Raw genomic sequence first — 15,807 nt, forward strand, 5'->3', positions numbered from 1 at the left:
GCTGCGGATTTAAGTATAGCAAGTGTATCATCCACATATCGGAAATGTGCGAGGGGTAGGAAGTTAGGTGTCATTCCATCAAAGACACGTTTCTCATGGAACCTAACAAAGATCCTTGTGAGAGCTGGGACTAGAGGTGTTCCCATCACTACAACATCTATTTGGGCATACATGGTGTCATTAAAACTGAACTCAACTGTGCGAGTTGCCGAATTTACAAATTCAATGAATACTGATTCATGCTTTGGTAGTGGGCCTAGATCGCCATGATATAGTACTGCAGCGCAAATGTCTATGGCTCCCTTAAGTTGAACATTGGTGAACAGGCTAGCAACGTCAAATAAGCACATGGACACAGCATTGCTATTGATATGCAAGTCCTGAATGGCCTTCGCAAATGTGAAGGAGTCCTTCACAGTGTATGTGGAAAACTTAGTCAAAACTGGTTGTAACCATTCACCCAACCATTTAGCCAATTCATGTTGTGCAGAACTGGTCATAGATAAAATGGGGTGTAAAGGGTATAACCCACCTAATTATCAAGAATTTCCGCAATTTAAAAATCAAAGATGAATCTGCAGTTCATTAAACATTTGTTGCCAATATGTTTTCTATCATAGAAGCTTAAAATTACAAGTGATAGAAATCAACTGAAATACTGTATCATACAGCAAGTCATAAGTGAGCATCTTTCACAAAACAGGGCATAAGATACTTAGTCCATGCTGAAGGGTCACAAAAGTCTCAATTGAAGGCACATTAACTTGGTAAAACAAGCAAAATCTCCAGGATAAAATTTAGTGTATCAATTACATGATTCACCCCAGCCTAGATTTATTTAACAGCTGAAATTCCCATTGGAAGAAGCTAACTTTATGTGCTGAATGGCTCTTTCTTGCCTCATGCTTTGTGTTCTTATGACAGCAATTCTATAAAGAAATAAAAAGATTTAAGCAGCTCTGGATTTCAAAAGGCTTAGAATATTGATCTGAGGGCTAGTGTTGAGAATCCATTCATAAGGATGGGCGTTTTCCTATAATGAGCTGCAGCAAAGTGCAGTATTTTAGCTACCAGATAATCATTTGATGGAACAATGAAGCATCTTTTGGAAAAAAATGCCATCTGTTTATTCAAGTTGAACACGGGCACCATCTGTCTATTTAAAGAACTACTTTGTCTCAGAGTAAATGCAGTTAGCAACTCCTAGAAATCTGTGTGGCTCCATTTGATGATCTAGACAGTTCCAACTTCTGATGAAATACACATCATCAATGTTCACCTGACAGAATAGTGGCAAGTTTTCAGATTCAAAATTATACATCAATAGTCTCAGAGCAGCAAATGTCAGCATATTATTAATCGTTAACAGTGGAAGCTGTGAAGACAAGCATTTGAAACTACAAAAGTAATTGTTATTTATTTTAAAATTTGACTTTACGATTAAACTGCCTTTTATTTTAAATTGTATTTAAATATTAGCACCATATACTGTATTTGCACTCTTTAAGCACACCATGTTTTTGGCTTGCTATATTAATATATGAAATAAAAGAACAAATACATTTGTTATACAATCTTTCATTTTGGGTAAATGACTCAAAGAGAAAGAAAAAATTAACATTGGTATTTATTCACCAATAGCCATAACTAAAGGAAAACTTGAAGACAAATTTTGCAGCTGTCTTGTAGCCTTGACAGGCATTTGCTAAGGGAAATAGGAAGAAAATGTATCAAAAACTAACTACTTTAAATGTAGAAACACAAGTTTACTGATTAATTTTGGATATGTTAAAGATCATTTATACTAATACTTGATTGAATAAAATAAATCCTATCCTTAGCAGAACAGGTCATAAAATGAAACAAAAATTAAGACCAACAGCTACTTATGGAAATAATCTACTAAATGGAGTACATTGTAAAAGCAGTTACCTTGTCTTAGTTGGTTATGGCGTTTTATTTCATTCTGCATTGACTGTTGATGGAGTTGGTGATGTTGATGTTGCATATGACTTTGAACTTGAGCGTGCTGTTGAGTTTGTGACTGCAGCTTAGGCTGGCCTTCCGAATAATTAACAAAAACAAACCCATCCTTCTCATCCAGGCTGAGTTGATCTGCCCAGCGTTTTGATTCATCTCCATCCACACACCATGCTGCTCGCCCTGACATGCCCTTTGCTTTATTTGTTGCACAGCCGGATAAAGCTTGCTTGGGTTTTGGTTCCTGGATGCTGCTCTGATCCTCCAGCTCCGAATCACTGCTTTCCTCATCTTGGGCATCCCCATCTAAATTACAAATATAAATTAAATATTCAATAGCTCATTTTGCACAATTACAGCAACAGGAAAAAAAAATCAGAATCCATAATGCTCTATGAGATTTGTAAGCAGTATATCTAATTTAACAATAGCTGCAATTTGTTTTTAATATTACTTCCATGGCTACAACTCTGATCAACATGGTAGTGCACTTTTCAAATAGATATGGAACAGTTTTAACCAACAAGGGGCTTTGATTTTATCAATAGCCAGAAGAGGGAAGCTAGAGTTATCATTTCAATTGACTGTGGAATCCCAGCATTTCTTTCCCCTTACAATGTATATAATTCTATTTTTCACTCATTTTGAACTTTCCTGTTAAAAATTTGCTGAGGTGCACAGCTTTGATCGCAACCATCAATCTTTCATAATTATAAAAATGCCATGGTGCAACTCTGTATTATGTAATTGAATGGAGTTGTGTTGCCAGACCAAGCTTACAACAGAGTTACCAAATAGGAAGTTGAGGTTTTTCTGAAGAATTACTCATATATAAAGACAGTGCATTCCTTCATACAAATTCTTAAAGCATTCAAGTTTGAAGATGACCAAAACAATGTTCAAGCCCAGAAAGCCTGGAACAACGTTCCCAATCAATTTATAAAATGCATAATAAGGTGTAGAAATTTTGATTCATCTTGCATCCTGAACAAAAAAGTGTAAGTTCTTCCTCAGAGTTCTTACAATCAAGCATACAAACAAATATACTAATTATATTAACATTTCATTAGAAATCCAATATTTTTTGCTATTAACTCAGTATTAACTACATCAGCCCTGAGAATTCACAGGTTGGCTAATTTATGATGGGACAACGCACTAAGACCCTCCACCACAGATCCTGGCAAATGTTCCAGGGTCAGGCAGAAACTCTCTCAATTGCCTGCAAATGATAAGCATTCTAGGGCAGCCACCATAAAATCAAGCCAGACATCTGGCATAACGGTGGGGCCAGAAATATCATCGGGGGATCCAGAACAAGGTCATGGCCTGGACATGAGGTGGTTCTCTCAGCCCTTTATGAGTTAGCTTGCACCTGTTACCTAAGTCAACCATATGCTGAACCCCTTTGAGGGCTGAGGTTGTGGAAGCTCCCTGTTGCAGGAAGTTCTTGTGTCTGCCTCCACAAGGTGATCCAGGAAAGTTTGTCACAACTGGTTTTTAGCAGCTACAGTGGAAGCACTGAAACAGCTAAGGATTTTTGAGCCCACTGTGGTTAACTATACACTAGTTTAAAATGTGTTCCATTTAGGTGCACACATTTTCAGTTTCCAATTCAATCAACAAATTAGACAGATTTACACATCAACAACACATTGTCACCTCAGACAAAACTTTGGCAGGAGGGATAAAGAGAGGCAATATAGGTGAAATAGCACAGTTCTAAAGAGTGTGCAGGGACTGAGGATGTGGGGGTTCATGGGCATAGATCTTTGAAGCTGGCAGGACATAATGAGAGAGTAGTTAGCAGAACATATGGGATCTTATATCCATTAAAATTAGCAATATCTTCCACTCAAAAAGATCAGAGTTAATCATTACAGAGTTGCTAATAGGGCTGAGTGGACAGCACTATCAGAATATTAATGGTGCCTCTGGAATTGCAAAGGAAATGGATGCTGACACACTACTCTAAGTCTAAGTTTAAATGCAAAGTTTAGGTTAACAAGTCACTGCCTATTTAAACTTTAATAACACAACCTATTGCTCAGGTTTTCAAAAACTTTACACCCAAAATCAACTTTTGAGTTTTATCCTCATGTTGAGTGCTTAAAGTTGTTCAAACCTGACCATGGCTAACACTGTTCTCTCCTCTTATGTATTGTCATTGATATCATTGCTTCAATAAAACTCTTCTGTCGATAGAAACAGAAACTGAGGCTTTCCTTGTTTGAACTTAAGAGCCCACTGATTTCACCTTGGATAACAGTTGCTGCCCCTCTTCTTTTTTGAAGACTCATCTGGCCACCAGATCCCCATTCCATTCCAAAATGTCTTCATGGCTTTCTCTCCTAAGGCATCACCTCAATTGCTCCTGTTCTGCTGTTAAAAAGCCAGCTTCAGAGTATTTTGCCTGAGTCTTTATTAAATATATCTAGAATCTGGACTTAAGACCAGATCAAATCCAATCTGGTTTAATGTTGCAATAAAATGTGACATAAATTTAACATAAATGGGGCCCACTTTGCGACCACCTGCAAGTTTGGAAACTATTCTTTTTCAGCATCCTTTACTGCCTGCCTTTCAGTCATCTGTTTATCATCACTCTTTATTTCATAGGCCCCAATTTAACACATTGCTTGCACAGCTTCCTGGAAGTTTGTGCCAATGACATCTACCATATCTCCAACCTACATCATCCATTCTTTCGGAAAAGGAACTTTTTTAGCAAACATTGCCTACCCATCGCAAAACCAAATTCATCATCTCTGATCACCTATTATGGTCTTAAGTAACTTTTCTACAACTAATATAAGGCTAACTGGTCAACAATTGCCCAATTTTTTCCCCTTTTATGACAGGTAATTGCTCTGCTTTCTTCTGGTGGTGGTGATCTTTGAATATATTGCTTCAGGTATTAAAAAGCAACTAATTTTGACTTGTCTAGAGAACATACAGTAAACAAAGGCCCCAGTTTAACAGATTTCTTGCACAGCTTTCTGAAAGTTCATGTCAATGACATTTACCATATCTCCCGCCTATGTCTGTGCTGCTATCCTTTTTGAATCTCAAAGTACTTTACTTGTGCATACCTATGACAGCTAAGGTTGCTCCTGATGATAGGAGTATTAGAACCAAGTGTGAATATTGGGGAAGGTCACTTGACCAGAACAGTAGCATGATGGTAATTTTCTACTCCTCCTGTGGATAGTGGTAAACCCTGATTGCCTGTGGATGTTGAATAAATCAGGAAGAATACATGCATCATTCTTTAGTAGCTAATCTTTAATTTCTGTTTCATTGCAAAAAATGTAAAGTAAGCCACTGAAAAATGCAGTCAGGATTCCCAACAATGTCACAGGTTTTATTTCATTCCTTATCGAGTAAAATGTCAAAGAAGCAAATCATCCCTATAGCTTTGTGCCACATGGTGCTCTCACCTATTTGTGCATCTGCAGAAGGTTCATGCATGTTTTCTGGAAGTTTGATAGTCTCTTCTGGAGCTGGGGTTTCTGGAACCTGCAGAAACTCCATTCTCCAAAACTGAAGAAATAAGAATATATAGATTAACAAAGGCCTATAAGAAAATAAAACAGCAGTAAACAGTTCATTAAAAAGCCTTATTTTTCACCCCCCGAGTTAAAAATCTAAAATATATAAGGAAATAAATCTTGAGCAAATACTTATAATGAATTTCTAATGATATTCTACGTATTGAAAAAATAGGCCATCTGCAATCCTCATAGCAAACAATTTAAATCACTGCCTCGGACATAGAAAATCTCATTTTGAATGATTTGAATAAAAATCTGTGTTCAAATGCAGCTTAATATTACTGAGAGAGAATTAGGATCCTAGATGGAGGAAGTTCAATGGATCAAATGGCTATTTATCATTGATTTTTTATTAAAATCCTTGAACAGATTTGCAGAGGAAAGGGAAACACTATCAAAGTGACCTTGGTTATTTGCTGCGATGAATCTTTTAGATTGGATATAATGCAAGATGATGTAGCTCATGGCACATCTCAGGAATGTGGTTGGGACATCTCTTGTTTTCTATATATATATAAATAATTTTGACACAGAGGGAATTGTCAAAATTTCCTTATGATACCAAATTAGTGAACATAGCAAACTGTGAGTAAGAATCCAGGAGATGGCAAGACTCATACAGGTTAGTGGAGTGAGCAGATATATAGCATAAGCAATTTATTAGGTAAATGTGAAATATTATAGTTAGGAAAAGGGGACAGAAAAGGGAAATGTAACTTGTATAGTAATATTGTCCATGGAGTGGAGGAACACAGAATTTGTGGAACACGCAGACAGATCTTTAAAAGCAAATTATTGGGGGGAAAACGTCTTAATCCCTTCAATAGAATTGCAGGGCCTGGAGTCTCCTCTTTGGGCATAAGTCCCATTTTACACCTGACAATACAGCCCATATTATACCAACTTTGACGATATCAAGTAATGTTCAAGTATTCTACTACTCTCATCAGAAAATACTTAACCCATGCCATATATTTCTTCAAGTGAAAATTTAAGCTTCCTCTAATTTAACCATCATTCATGCACATCAAGCACAGCATACTTAAGCATGTGCAACTGGGGAAGCTTTGCAATTTTTATAATGACTTGCGCTTGTGCCATAAAATTACATTCAAAGAAACATTACATAGGGTATGTCTCAAAAAGAATAAATTTTTTAAAAAATTTTAAATTGCCATTACACATCAAAAGAATGATTTTCTTTCATGTTGCCACCGAAAATATGGCAGCGATCCTCCAAACAAGCACAGATGGAGAATATCAGTTTTTGAGAGTTGGGGTGTGGCGAGTTTTGTGGGCATAGATTCATTCATGCAAAGGGTCAGATGGATAATCTAAAAGATTGAGACCTAGGCATATTGTAGTCACATCTAAAATTCTGACATCTTTTAAGCCACGTAATTGGTTTAAGCCCAGGTAACATGTCTGTGTGTGTGCAAATTCAGTGGAAATTCCAGGCTGAGGCTTGAAGCTTGGGGCATTAAATACAAAAGTAAAGAGATGACAAAGAATTTGCGCAAGGCATTGGTTAGAGCACAGTTGCAGTTTTGGGCACACCATTACGGAAAAAATATTGGAGCTATGGATAAGGTGCTAGATGATGTCAGAGATGAGACAATCTAATTATGATAAGAGACTTTAAAAACTAGGGCTGTGTTAATTAGATCAAATGTGATTACAGGAAGATTTAATAGAGGTATTCAAAGCTTTGCAGAGAAAGTTAAGGACACCTTCCAAAAAAAGTGGAATGGTTTGACAGGATAAATATTGGCCTGGTCAGTACATCAGTCATAAGGGGACATAAAATACAGGATTAGTACCAAAAGGGTACAGTGAAAGGTTGGATGATTTTTTTCAGGCAAGAGTTATTACAATATGGAAAGTATTATGGCAAATGTCCAGTGACGATAATTGCTTGAAAAGGAAAGGGAAATGGAGAAAGAGGAGGTACATGAGATTACAGTGGATAGTACAGAGTTGTGGTGGCATTGGTATAGGCACTTTGGGCCGAACAGTCTCTTCCTGTTTTGAGACTGCTGGAATTCTACATAACTTACTGTCATTGGGAGTGGAATTGTGACTATGAGACAAGAGAAAAATGAAGAGTCAGCATGTCATTCTGGTTCTTACATTTTAACAATGGGCGGAATCGTCCCAGGTTTGCACTAAGTGCAGTAGTGGGTGGGAAAAAGAATGTTTTACCCACTAGCAGCAATGGCGGGTTTTTGCATTGTATTGTCCCAATCCCGCCTCATTAATCATGCATTCCCAGGAAATGGCCACTTCACTGGTGGATGGCCTCTGTTTTGCCTGTCATGCTGTCACCTCGCTGCTTCCTCATGCCGGGGCGCCATATTTAAAGTGCGGCTACGTGCACACCTCAGTGCTTTCAGTGTAGGACTGCTGCACAGAAGACTTGGTCTCACAAGGCAAGAAGACTGCAGCCCCCCCCAATTCAGTGGCACATCCCTGGAACGCCTTTTGGACCTTTGGGGACCTGTCTCAATGTCCTCTACCCCCGCTCTGGAAGAAGGCCAGCAAGCAAATTCACTAATCCAGCATGGGAGGCAGCGGCAGTGATGGTCAGCGCCAACACCCTGCAAAACAGGACGGCCACCCAGTGCAGGAAGAGGATGAATGATCTCCTCTGTTCCACCAGGGGAAGTCACTCTTCTCATCACTTTCAAACTCTCACACTCACAAACCCACAGGGACCTCACACCTCAAGGGACAACACCACTAATTCTCACACACACCCTCACATCTCCATCAGGCTCATATCCTCTCGAGTTCACATCCTCATCCCGTTCATATCTCCATTTGTCACACAAACATTCCAAGCAGTGCCATGTGTCCGGCTCGCACTCTCTCCATCTGTTTTCATGCAGGAGAATCCGGCTCACAGCAGCAGGAAGAGGTCCCACACTGGGGGTTGGAGTGACCCACATTAGGCCCCTCATTCACTTTGAGGAGCATGCCATCACACCGACTAGTGAGGATGTGGACCATGCCTACGGTGACAGTAAAATCTGTGACGAACAGCCATGTGGAGATCCTGCACCACGTCATCCCTCTCTCAACGCAATTGAGTGTTCTCTCTCCTGCTTTTGACTCTTGTGCCATGCACTATTTGTCTCTACTTCGGTTCACAAGGAGCTCTGCTAAATGACCGATGCCCTCAGCCTCAGCCCCATCCAGGTCTTCACCTCCAGCCAAGAGGACACCTCCTCCATGAAGAGCTGGAAATAAGCAGCCTGGAAGACCCATCACTGCACTTACCCACACAGTCCAACAGCGCAGAGACACACATCTCGGTGGGACTCGGAGGACTGCTGGGGAAGAGGCATCTCTGAGGTCCGGGTCAGATGACGAGCCTATGGATTTGGCCTTCCAACTCATCATGGAGAGTCAGCAGAAGACGGGAATGCCATGCAGAGCGGTTGGAAGCCCTCAGCAGAGTGTAATGCGAGTTGGAGGAGTGCTTCCACCTGCTTTCTGATGAAGTGGTGCCCACGTGCACGTATGAGGTTTCCAAGGGGAGGATGACGGATGTCTTGGAGACGCTGGTCCAGCAGAACACAGATGTGCACAGATCTGCACACCATCGTGGTAGCCATGGGTGAGTCCCTGCAGTAGCAATGCGAGGGGGAAACTGGGTACCTCAATGTCCCACCATGTACTCCTTCCCCTCATGGAGTCAGGCCGGGGCCCTCAGGCACCTGAAGGGAGGAGGAGCGGCAGCTGTACACCCCTGAATTGTCCACTGAGGAATCTCAAAGGCAGCTCTCTCTTTCCGAGTCCCCTTTGCCTGTGACTTCCTCAATCTCATCCTCTGTCACCGCAGAGGGAGCAGCTGGCCCACAGGAGGGCAGCCAAGGAAAGCCAGGGCCCCCAAGGCCTCAGCTCTGCAGAGGACGCATGCTGATGTCATCAGAGCCAACAGGGCCAACCATTGCACAGGCTGTCTTCACCTCTGCTGCGGATGTCAGGGCAGCACCTAGGAGTGGTAGGCCTAGAAAAGTTAAGAATTTCTGATCACAAGTGGTTGCATGGGTGAACACATTTTGTCACTTTAAAATCTGAAAATATATTCACTTTCACTGAATAATGTGCAATGGTGTTTTTCAGTTTCATTTTTAGGCTTCATGAGTGCGCCTCCTGCAATCACCACCTCCCCGCCAACCCCACTAGCAGTTCAGCTGCCCACAGCCAGCCCACGAATGATTCTGGAGGGAGAAGTGTGCGCACGCCTGGGCCTTTTGGAGCCTCGTGCAAGCACTCTCCTACGCATGAGGAACTTTCCTCCATCACACTCATCTCAATGTTCAATGCTGCCTGCTGGGGTTCTCTTTCAGTTGTTCATCTGAGCTGACCTGTGTCTCCACCCACCCACTGATCACACTCCCATGCAGCACCTGTCCCCGCCCAACACAAGATTCAACTCACTCTTGATTTTGCAAATTGGTACTGCTGAAGTATGGCTTTAGCTCCTCCATCTTTTCCCTTCCCTCAGTAACCCATATCCTTTCCCCCATCACTGTTGATCACCTCCCCCCCAGGATCATCTTCCACCTCCCCGCTGTCACCTATCAACCAGACCCCTTTTATTTTCAGGATGTCCAGGTGAACATGCACGTTCCCTATTTTCCTAAGAATCCCATCCCCATCCACACTGAACTCCCCGATCTCCTCCTTCCCACCCCCAGGGTCTGTGTCTGCCTCCAAGCCCCCACCAACCACCCTCACCGTTGCTTCTACCGCTACTGTCTCACCCTCATCCTATTGGCTCACTCTGCCCTCTCTCATTCTCACCATTCCCTTCTAACATATGCACCCTCATTCTGCTCCCCAGGAGGCAGTCATCAACTCCACAGACACCCCTCCAGCACCTGAACTCCTTCTCCCTGCCCACAACACCCGCCGCCCCCCCCCCCAAACTAACTTCATTACCCTCCCCGCAGGATCCTCTTAACCTTACCTCCCTTTGGACTCCTTCCTCCCCTCAGAGCTCCTTCCCTTATACTTTCCTCCCCCCCTTACATCTACTTCCACAGCTGCTGCATATTCCCCTTTACACCCTTCTCTCCCTGTACTCCCTCCACCCATCATTCCTCCTTCCCAACATCACCCCCCCCAACATCATTGTCTCCCCCCCACCGTCAACCTCACCCGCCACCACCCACCACCCTGACACCATTATTCCCCTTCACCTAACCTCACACCCCACCAGTAGACCTTCCTCTCCCAGTCAAACCTAAACCTTCCTCTCCCAATCTTCCCAGTATAGCTTCCTCTACCACTCACATCTCGACCTTCCTCTCCACCCCATCGATGATCATCTATAGCAGACCATAGCCAAATCACTGATGTCCTGAAGCAGACCCTCAACAGTGGCCTTCCACCTTCCGTGAGCTGCTTCGCAGCAGAACCATGTCCATATAAATCCACCCAGCATGTGATGCACATGTTCCTCCAGGATCCAGTTGCTGTTGGGCTTCAGCATCTTCTGCTCCTTGGATGTTTGTGATGTGAGCAAGGCCCTGATGGTAAGTCCCAACCTCTGCACGTCATACTTGTCAAGACATGTTCTACACTGGCATGTTTTCCTGCCGGCACGGTCGGTAAATCTGACGTTGGGAGGCGTGATTCCACTGAGCAGGGCTTATAATGATATGCAGGTGTATGGAAATGAAGTTCCCGACATCTGGCGGCGGGAAAGTCACTCTGCCATTGACGGGTGGAGCGGACGATCCAAAATTGGCTTCACAACATTGTGAAACCAATTTCTGGCCTTCCCGCCATATTGTCTGCTTATGATGCCCGACACCAATGGGCATGGAAAATTCTGCCCAATGACTCTGTATGGTAGCAACCGTACATGACTCTTTGAACATCAAAAGCTGGCAAGATAAGAGCTCACACATCTCAAGTCAGGAATCGATCAGCAGGTTGGAGATAGCTGGAATACAATGTGTGGGGGAAGAGAGAGAGATAAAAGGAGCAGTTGTAAAGAAAGAAAATGCAATGAAATGGAGTCCAACAGGGAATGCAACCTGGTGCGAGGTATGGAGCGTAGCTGAGAAAATAAAACCACACAATACAGAGACAGCAGTGTAAAGCACCTTTGGAGAATCCAAATGATAGTTTCTGAGTCTTGAATGTAGTGCAGGTGCAGGGAAACGCACACTTTAGGAAACTGCTTTAAGAAAAACCCTGAAAAAAAATATTTGCAGGGAGCTCTGAATGCTTGACAGAGAATATAGGGAAAGAAACCTTCAGTAAGATCGAAGAAGCAATCCTCAACAGACTTGTTATAATTCATCCAATTTGGAGGATGGCACCAAAAGTTGACCTTGGTCATGACATCAGTGTCATCACACATGGTTTCACATCAAACACCTTTGCTTAACTTTAAAGGCTATTATAAAGAGAATGTGGCACCAGTTTGAAAGAGTATAGGCTTTACCATCTCAAAAAGGGAAAAGCCATCCGCACACTGACCCTATAAAATAAAACTTGCATTTATATAGTTCCTTTCAAGACCTCAACATATCCCAGAACACTTTACAACTATAAGTATTTGTGAAGTATATTCACTGTTATGATATAGGATACACAGTAGCTAATTTGCACATAGCTAACTCCCAGAAACAGCAATGTGATAATAACCAGAACATCTGTTTCAGTAATGGTGGTTGAGGGATAAATATTGGCTGAGACACTGGTGTAAACTAACCCGCTCTTCTTTGAAGTAGTGCCATGGGATCTTTTGCGACCACCTGAGGGAGCAGACAGGGCCTCGGCTAAACCTCTTATCTGAAGTGTCAGACTAGATTTCTGTGTTCAAGTCTCTGGAATGGGACTTGAACCCAGAAGCTTCTGACTCAATGTCAAGAGAGCTACCCACTGAGCCATGGTTGATACCAATAAACAATTGAGTAAATAGCATGTCTTCTAGCACAAGATAAACATAAATGAGGAAGGTCATCTATCCCATCTCAGTTCAGTTCTCTCATTATGTCACTTACCTGGATAGTGGAGATGAAAACCTTAGAATTGTTTGAAGATTAATAAGGTTGATTATATTTGCCAAATGACTACCCAGAACATCATTACAGCCACTGATCAGTCTTTGCTTGAAGAAATTCCTATTGCATCTGTCCTAAATTGTTCTTTTACCAATTTTAATCTATGTCACCTTGTATGCCTTGAAATAGTTTTCTGGGTTTACCCTGCTCATTTGATGCCCATTTTTTTTTAAAGAAGGTCCCTTCTCGGTCAGCTATTTTCAAGCCTGGAGAGCTCCAGATTATCTAGCTTTATCCTGTAGCTCCATCCTTTGACCATCCCCACCCAAAGATTGGCCTGAGAATCTTTTCTGCACCAGGTCAAGGATTTGCACGTTCCCCTTTACTCTCTCTTCATGATTTTGCTAATTGTCTAATTTTACATTATAATGTTCCTGTGAAGCACCTTCTGACTTTTACTGTGTTAAAGGTGCTATAAGTTATTGTTGTAACTTTACCTTTGGAGTCCAGGTAACATTCTGGTAAGTTTACGCTGCACTCCTTCCAAGGCCAATATATCCTGCCTAAGGTGTGGTGCCCAGAGCTAAACACAGTACTCCAGGTGTGGTCTAACTAGGGTTTTGGATAAATGTAGTATGCGCTCTACCCCTTTGTATTCAAATCCTCTACATTTAAGGCCAGCATTCCATTAGCCTTTTCGATTTCAGATAGGGACTAAAATAATAAACATTGCAGAACACATTTTAAATTTAGAGCAGAATTTTAAAGCTAGGTAAGTTTCCATGTGTCCTCTCTCCTAGATACTCTTGTAAGGCAGATCTAATGATTATCAACATTCTTTCTGTTCTGGAGCACAGCAGGATAGAGTACTTACCCTGACCACACCATCCGAATGTCCTGTGACTATAACATTCTGTGTGTCCCACTCATTCATCTCAGACACACAGCAGCACAAAATCTGCTGACTGCGTCCCGTAAATGTATTTACATTCACCACTGGGTTTCCATTGATATTCCAGACATGAATGTACGTGCCAGCACAAGAGACAATATCCCCCTATTGAAAATTATGTACAAAAAGACTTTAGTAAAAGTGAAGAGACATATTACATTTTAAGTAGAAAATAGAAAGAGTCAAATGCTTTAAAGTAACACTAAATACTCATCATTTATTACATTACCTTCTCAAGGGTAACTAGGAATGGTCAATAAACGTTGGCAATACCAATAATACCATATCCCGAGAATGAATTTAAAACATTTCAGACAAAATACTTTAGAAAATTCCTTCACTGAGATTAGTATTATGAATATCTTTCATTCATGCAGACAAATCTCTAAATTTTGAAATATGAGTGGATTTCAGTTGTGCCGGCACAAGATCACTGCTTTGAATAGGAATTACAAAAAAAATCTCAGGCATGTTGTTTTGGTGTGAGTTTATTGATCTTCTTTGCCTTAGCCATTATTAATATTTAAAGTGTTCATTTTATTATAAAATCAGAAAACATTGCATAAAGATGGCAATTTTACATTAAACTTGAAGTTGCTTACTACCAACCACAACTTGTAGTATTCAAAGAAGGTTGGGATGTAATCCAGTACTTACCGTTAATTCATTAATGCACAAAGCAGACACTGGTGCCCTGTGGCCTCGAAGCTGTGTGACAAAAGATAGCTTATTCAAATCCCAAATGATACATGTCCGATCTCGTGACCCACTAACAATTATGTGATAGGCTGATGAAGCAGTCAAACAAGTGACTGCATCCGTGTGCCCATGGAGTGCCTAAAATAGAGCAAAATTGGACATCATTGGTATTATATAACTTATTACAACTGAATTGTAAAGATTCATAACAAAAGCGAAATACTAGGATTCTGGAAATTTGAAAATGCTGGAAACACTCAGCAGGTTAGGCTGCATTTGTAGAGAGAAACAGTAATGTTTCAACTCATCAGCCTTTCGTCAGAACTGTTATCTGATTAAATGTAGCTGAAATTTTTGAAAAGCTCACAAATAAGGTAGCTAAGGGCATTGTCTGTGATGCAGTGACATAGGGTGAGAGTTCTAAAGACGGGTTCTGAACCTCTGCTTCTGAGGCCCCCTCTCTCATGCTGTAAAAATTCCACGGACCCCGTAACCCACAATTCTGTATAAAATTATACTCAGTTTGGTGTTTAGGGCCAGATTAACTTAAAGTAGCAGGCAATTTGGGAATAACCAAGATAAAGCATCAATGTTGAGGCATTCAACAAGTTCTTTCCTGAATGTTAAAGAATTTCAGAATGATTGCAATGTTTAGAGATATATTTTTGAAAGAGTAAAGCTATCTTTAATATTTACAGGGTTGCTAAATCTATTACACAGATGATTTTAAACCCAATTGTGTTCACTCAACCCCATTAATCAAAGACTGGAAAATAAATGCAATTTTATTTTTCCATTACCATCAAGTCCAAGGCAAACACTAGGTATGACCTGACCCAAGCCTTAAACTCCAACATTAATAGCACCCACTGGAGTGAATGTGTGTAAAGAGGAAGCTGTCCTTTGGTGACTCTATTGTTACTGCTGGTTATTTATTATTCACTCACTGCTGCTCCTTACTTACTGGAAGAAATCTGGTATCTCATTGATGTTGGTGGTGAAACCTCAATGTAAACCCTGTTGGGCCAACCCTGGTGTATTTCTCTCTCTGCATGATTACCTTGCTTCACCATGCTTAAAGTACAAGATGTACTCCTAACTCACTTCCGCCAGCAATCACTGCGCTTGTTGGCTTTACGCCACTAGTCTAAAGCATTGAATTAAACCAAAAAACTAAATACGGCACACTTAATCCAGAAATACGAGTTAGGCATAGGTTATTGATCAAGAGGGCGGCAGATTGAGGCATGGATGAAATGAAAATTTCTGTGTATTATTTGAAACCTTGAAATCTTCTAGGGGACATGAACTGGTTGAGAACCCATGTTCTGTAGTACTATATGGAGGACATATTCCCATCAGGAGGGACAGAAAATTAGAGAATGTACAAAACCAGAACAATTCTTCACATTTTCCAGTGGCTAGTAAAACCAGTGTGTATTACAAAAAAATTTATGGAGTTAAGTAACCTGGCACAAGATATTTGAAATGCTGCCAATTTCATACATACAACTCCATTTGTCTCACAAGTAATGCAGGTGGTAGGAAAGCCATAGAAATACACCATTTATAATATATTAAAAATCATACACCT

The 15,807-nt window shown here is 41.1% G+C and overlaps 1 protein-coding gene across 1 annotated transcript in view; it reads right to left on the reverse strand.

Moving 5' to 3' along the window:
* wdfy3 (WD repeat and FYVE domain containing 3) overlaps positions 1 to 15,807 on the reverse strand; it is a 405,362-nt gene that overhangs the window by 20,793 nt on the left and 368,762 nt on the right. The window contains exons 60-63 of the mRNA XM_078543892.1: positions 14,172 to 14,351; positions 13,437 to 13,619; positions 5,421 to 5,523; positions 1,933 to 2,286 (exon numbers count right to left, since the gene is read on the reverse strand). Of these exons, the coding sequence (XP_078400018.1) occupies positions 1,933 to 2,286; positions 5,421 to 5,523; positions 13,437 to 13,619; positions 14,172 to 14,351 (820 nt within the window). The remainder of the gene's footprint in view (positions 1 to 1,932; positions 2,287 to 5,420; positions 5,524 to 13,436; positions 13,620 to 14,171; positions 14,352 to 15,807) is intronic.

The sequence above is a fragment of the Cetorhinus maximus genome, chromosome 1 (genome assembly GCF_964194155.1).
Source record: "Cetorhinus maximus chromosome 1, sCetMax3.hap1.1, whole genome shotgun sequence".
Taxonomy (NCBI): domain Eukaryota; kingdom Metazoa; phylum Chordata; class Chondrichthyes; order Lamniformes; family Cetorhinidae; genus Cetorhinus; species Cetorhinus maximus.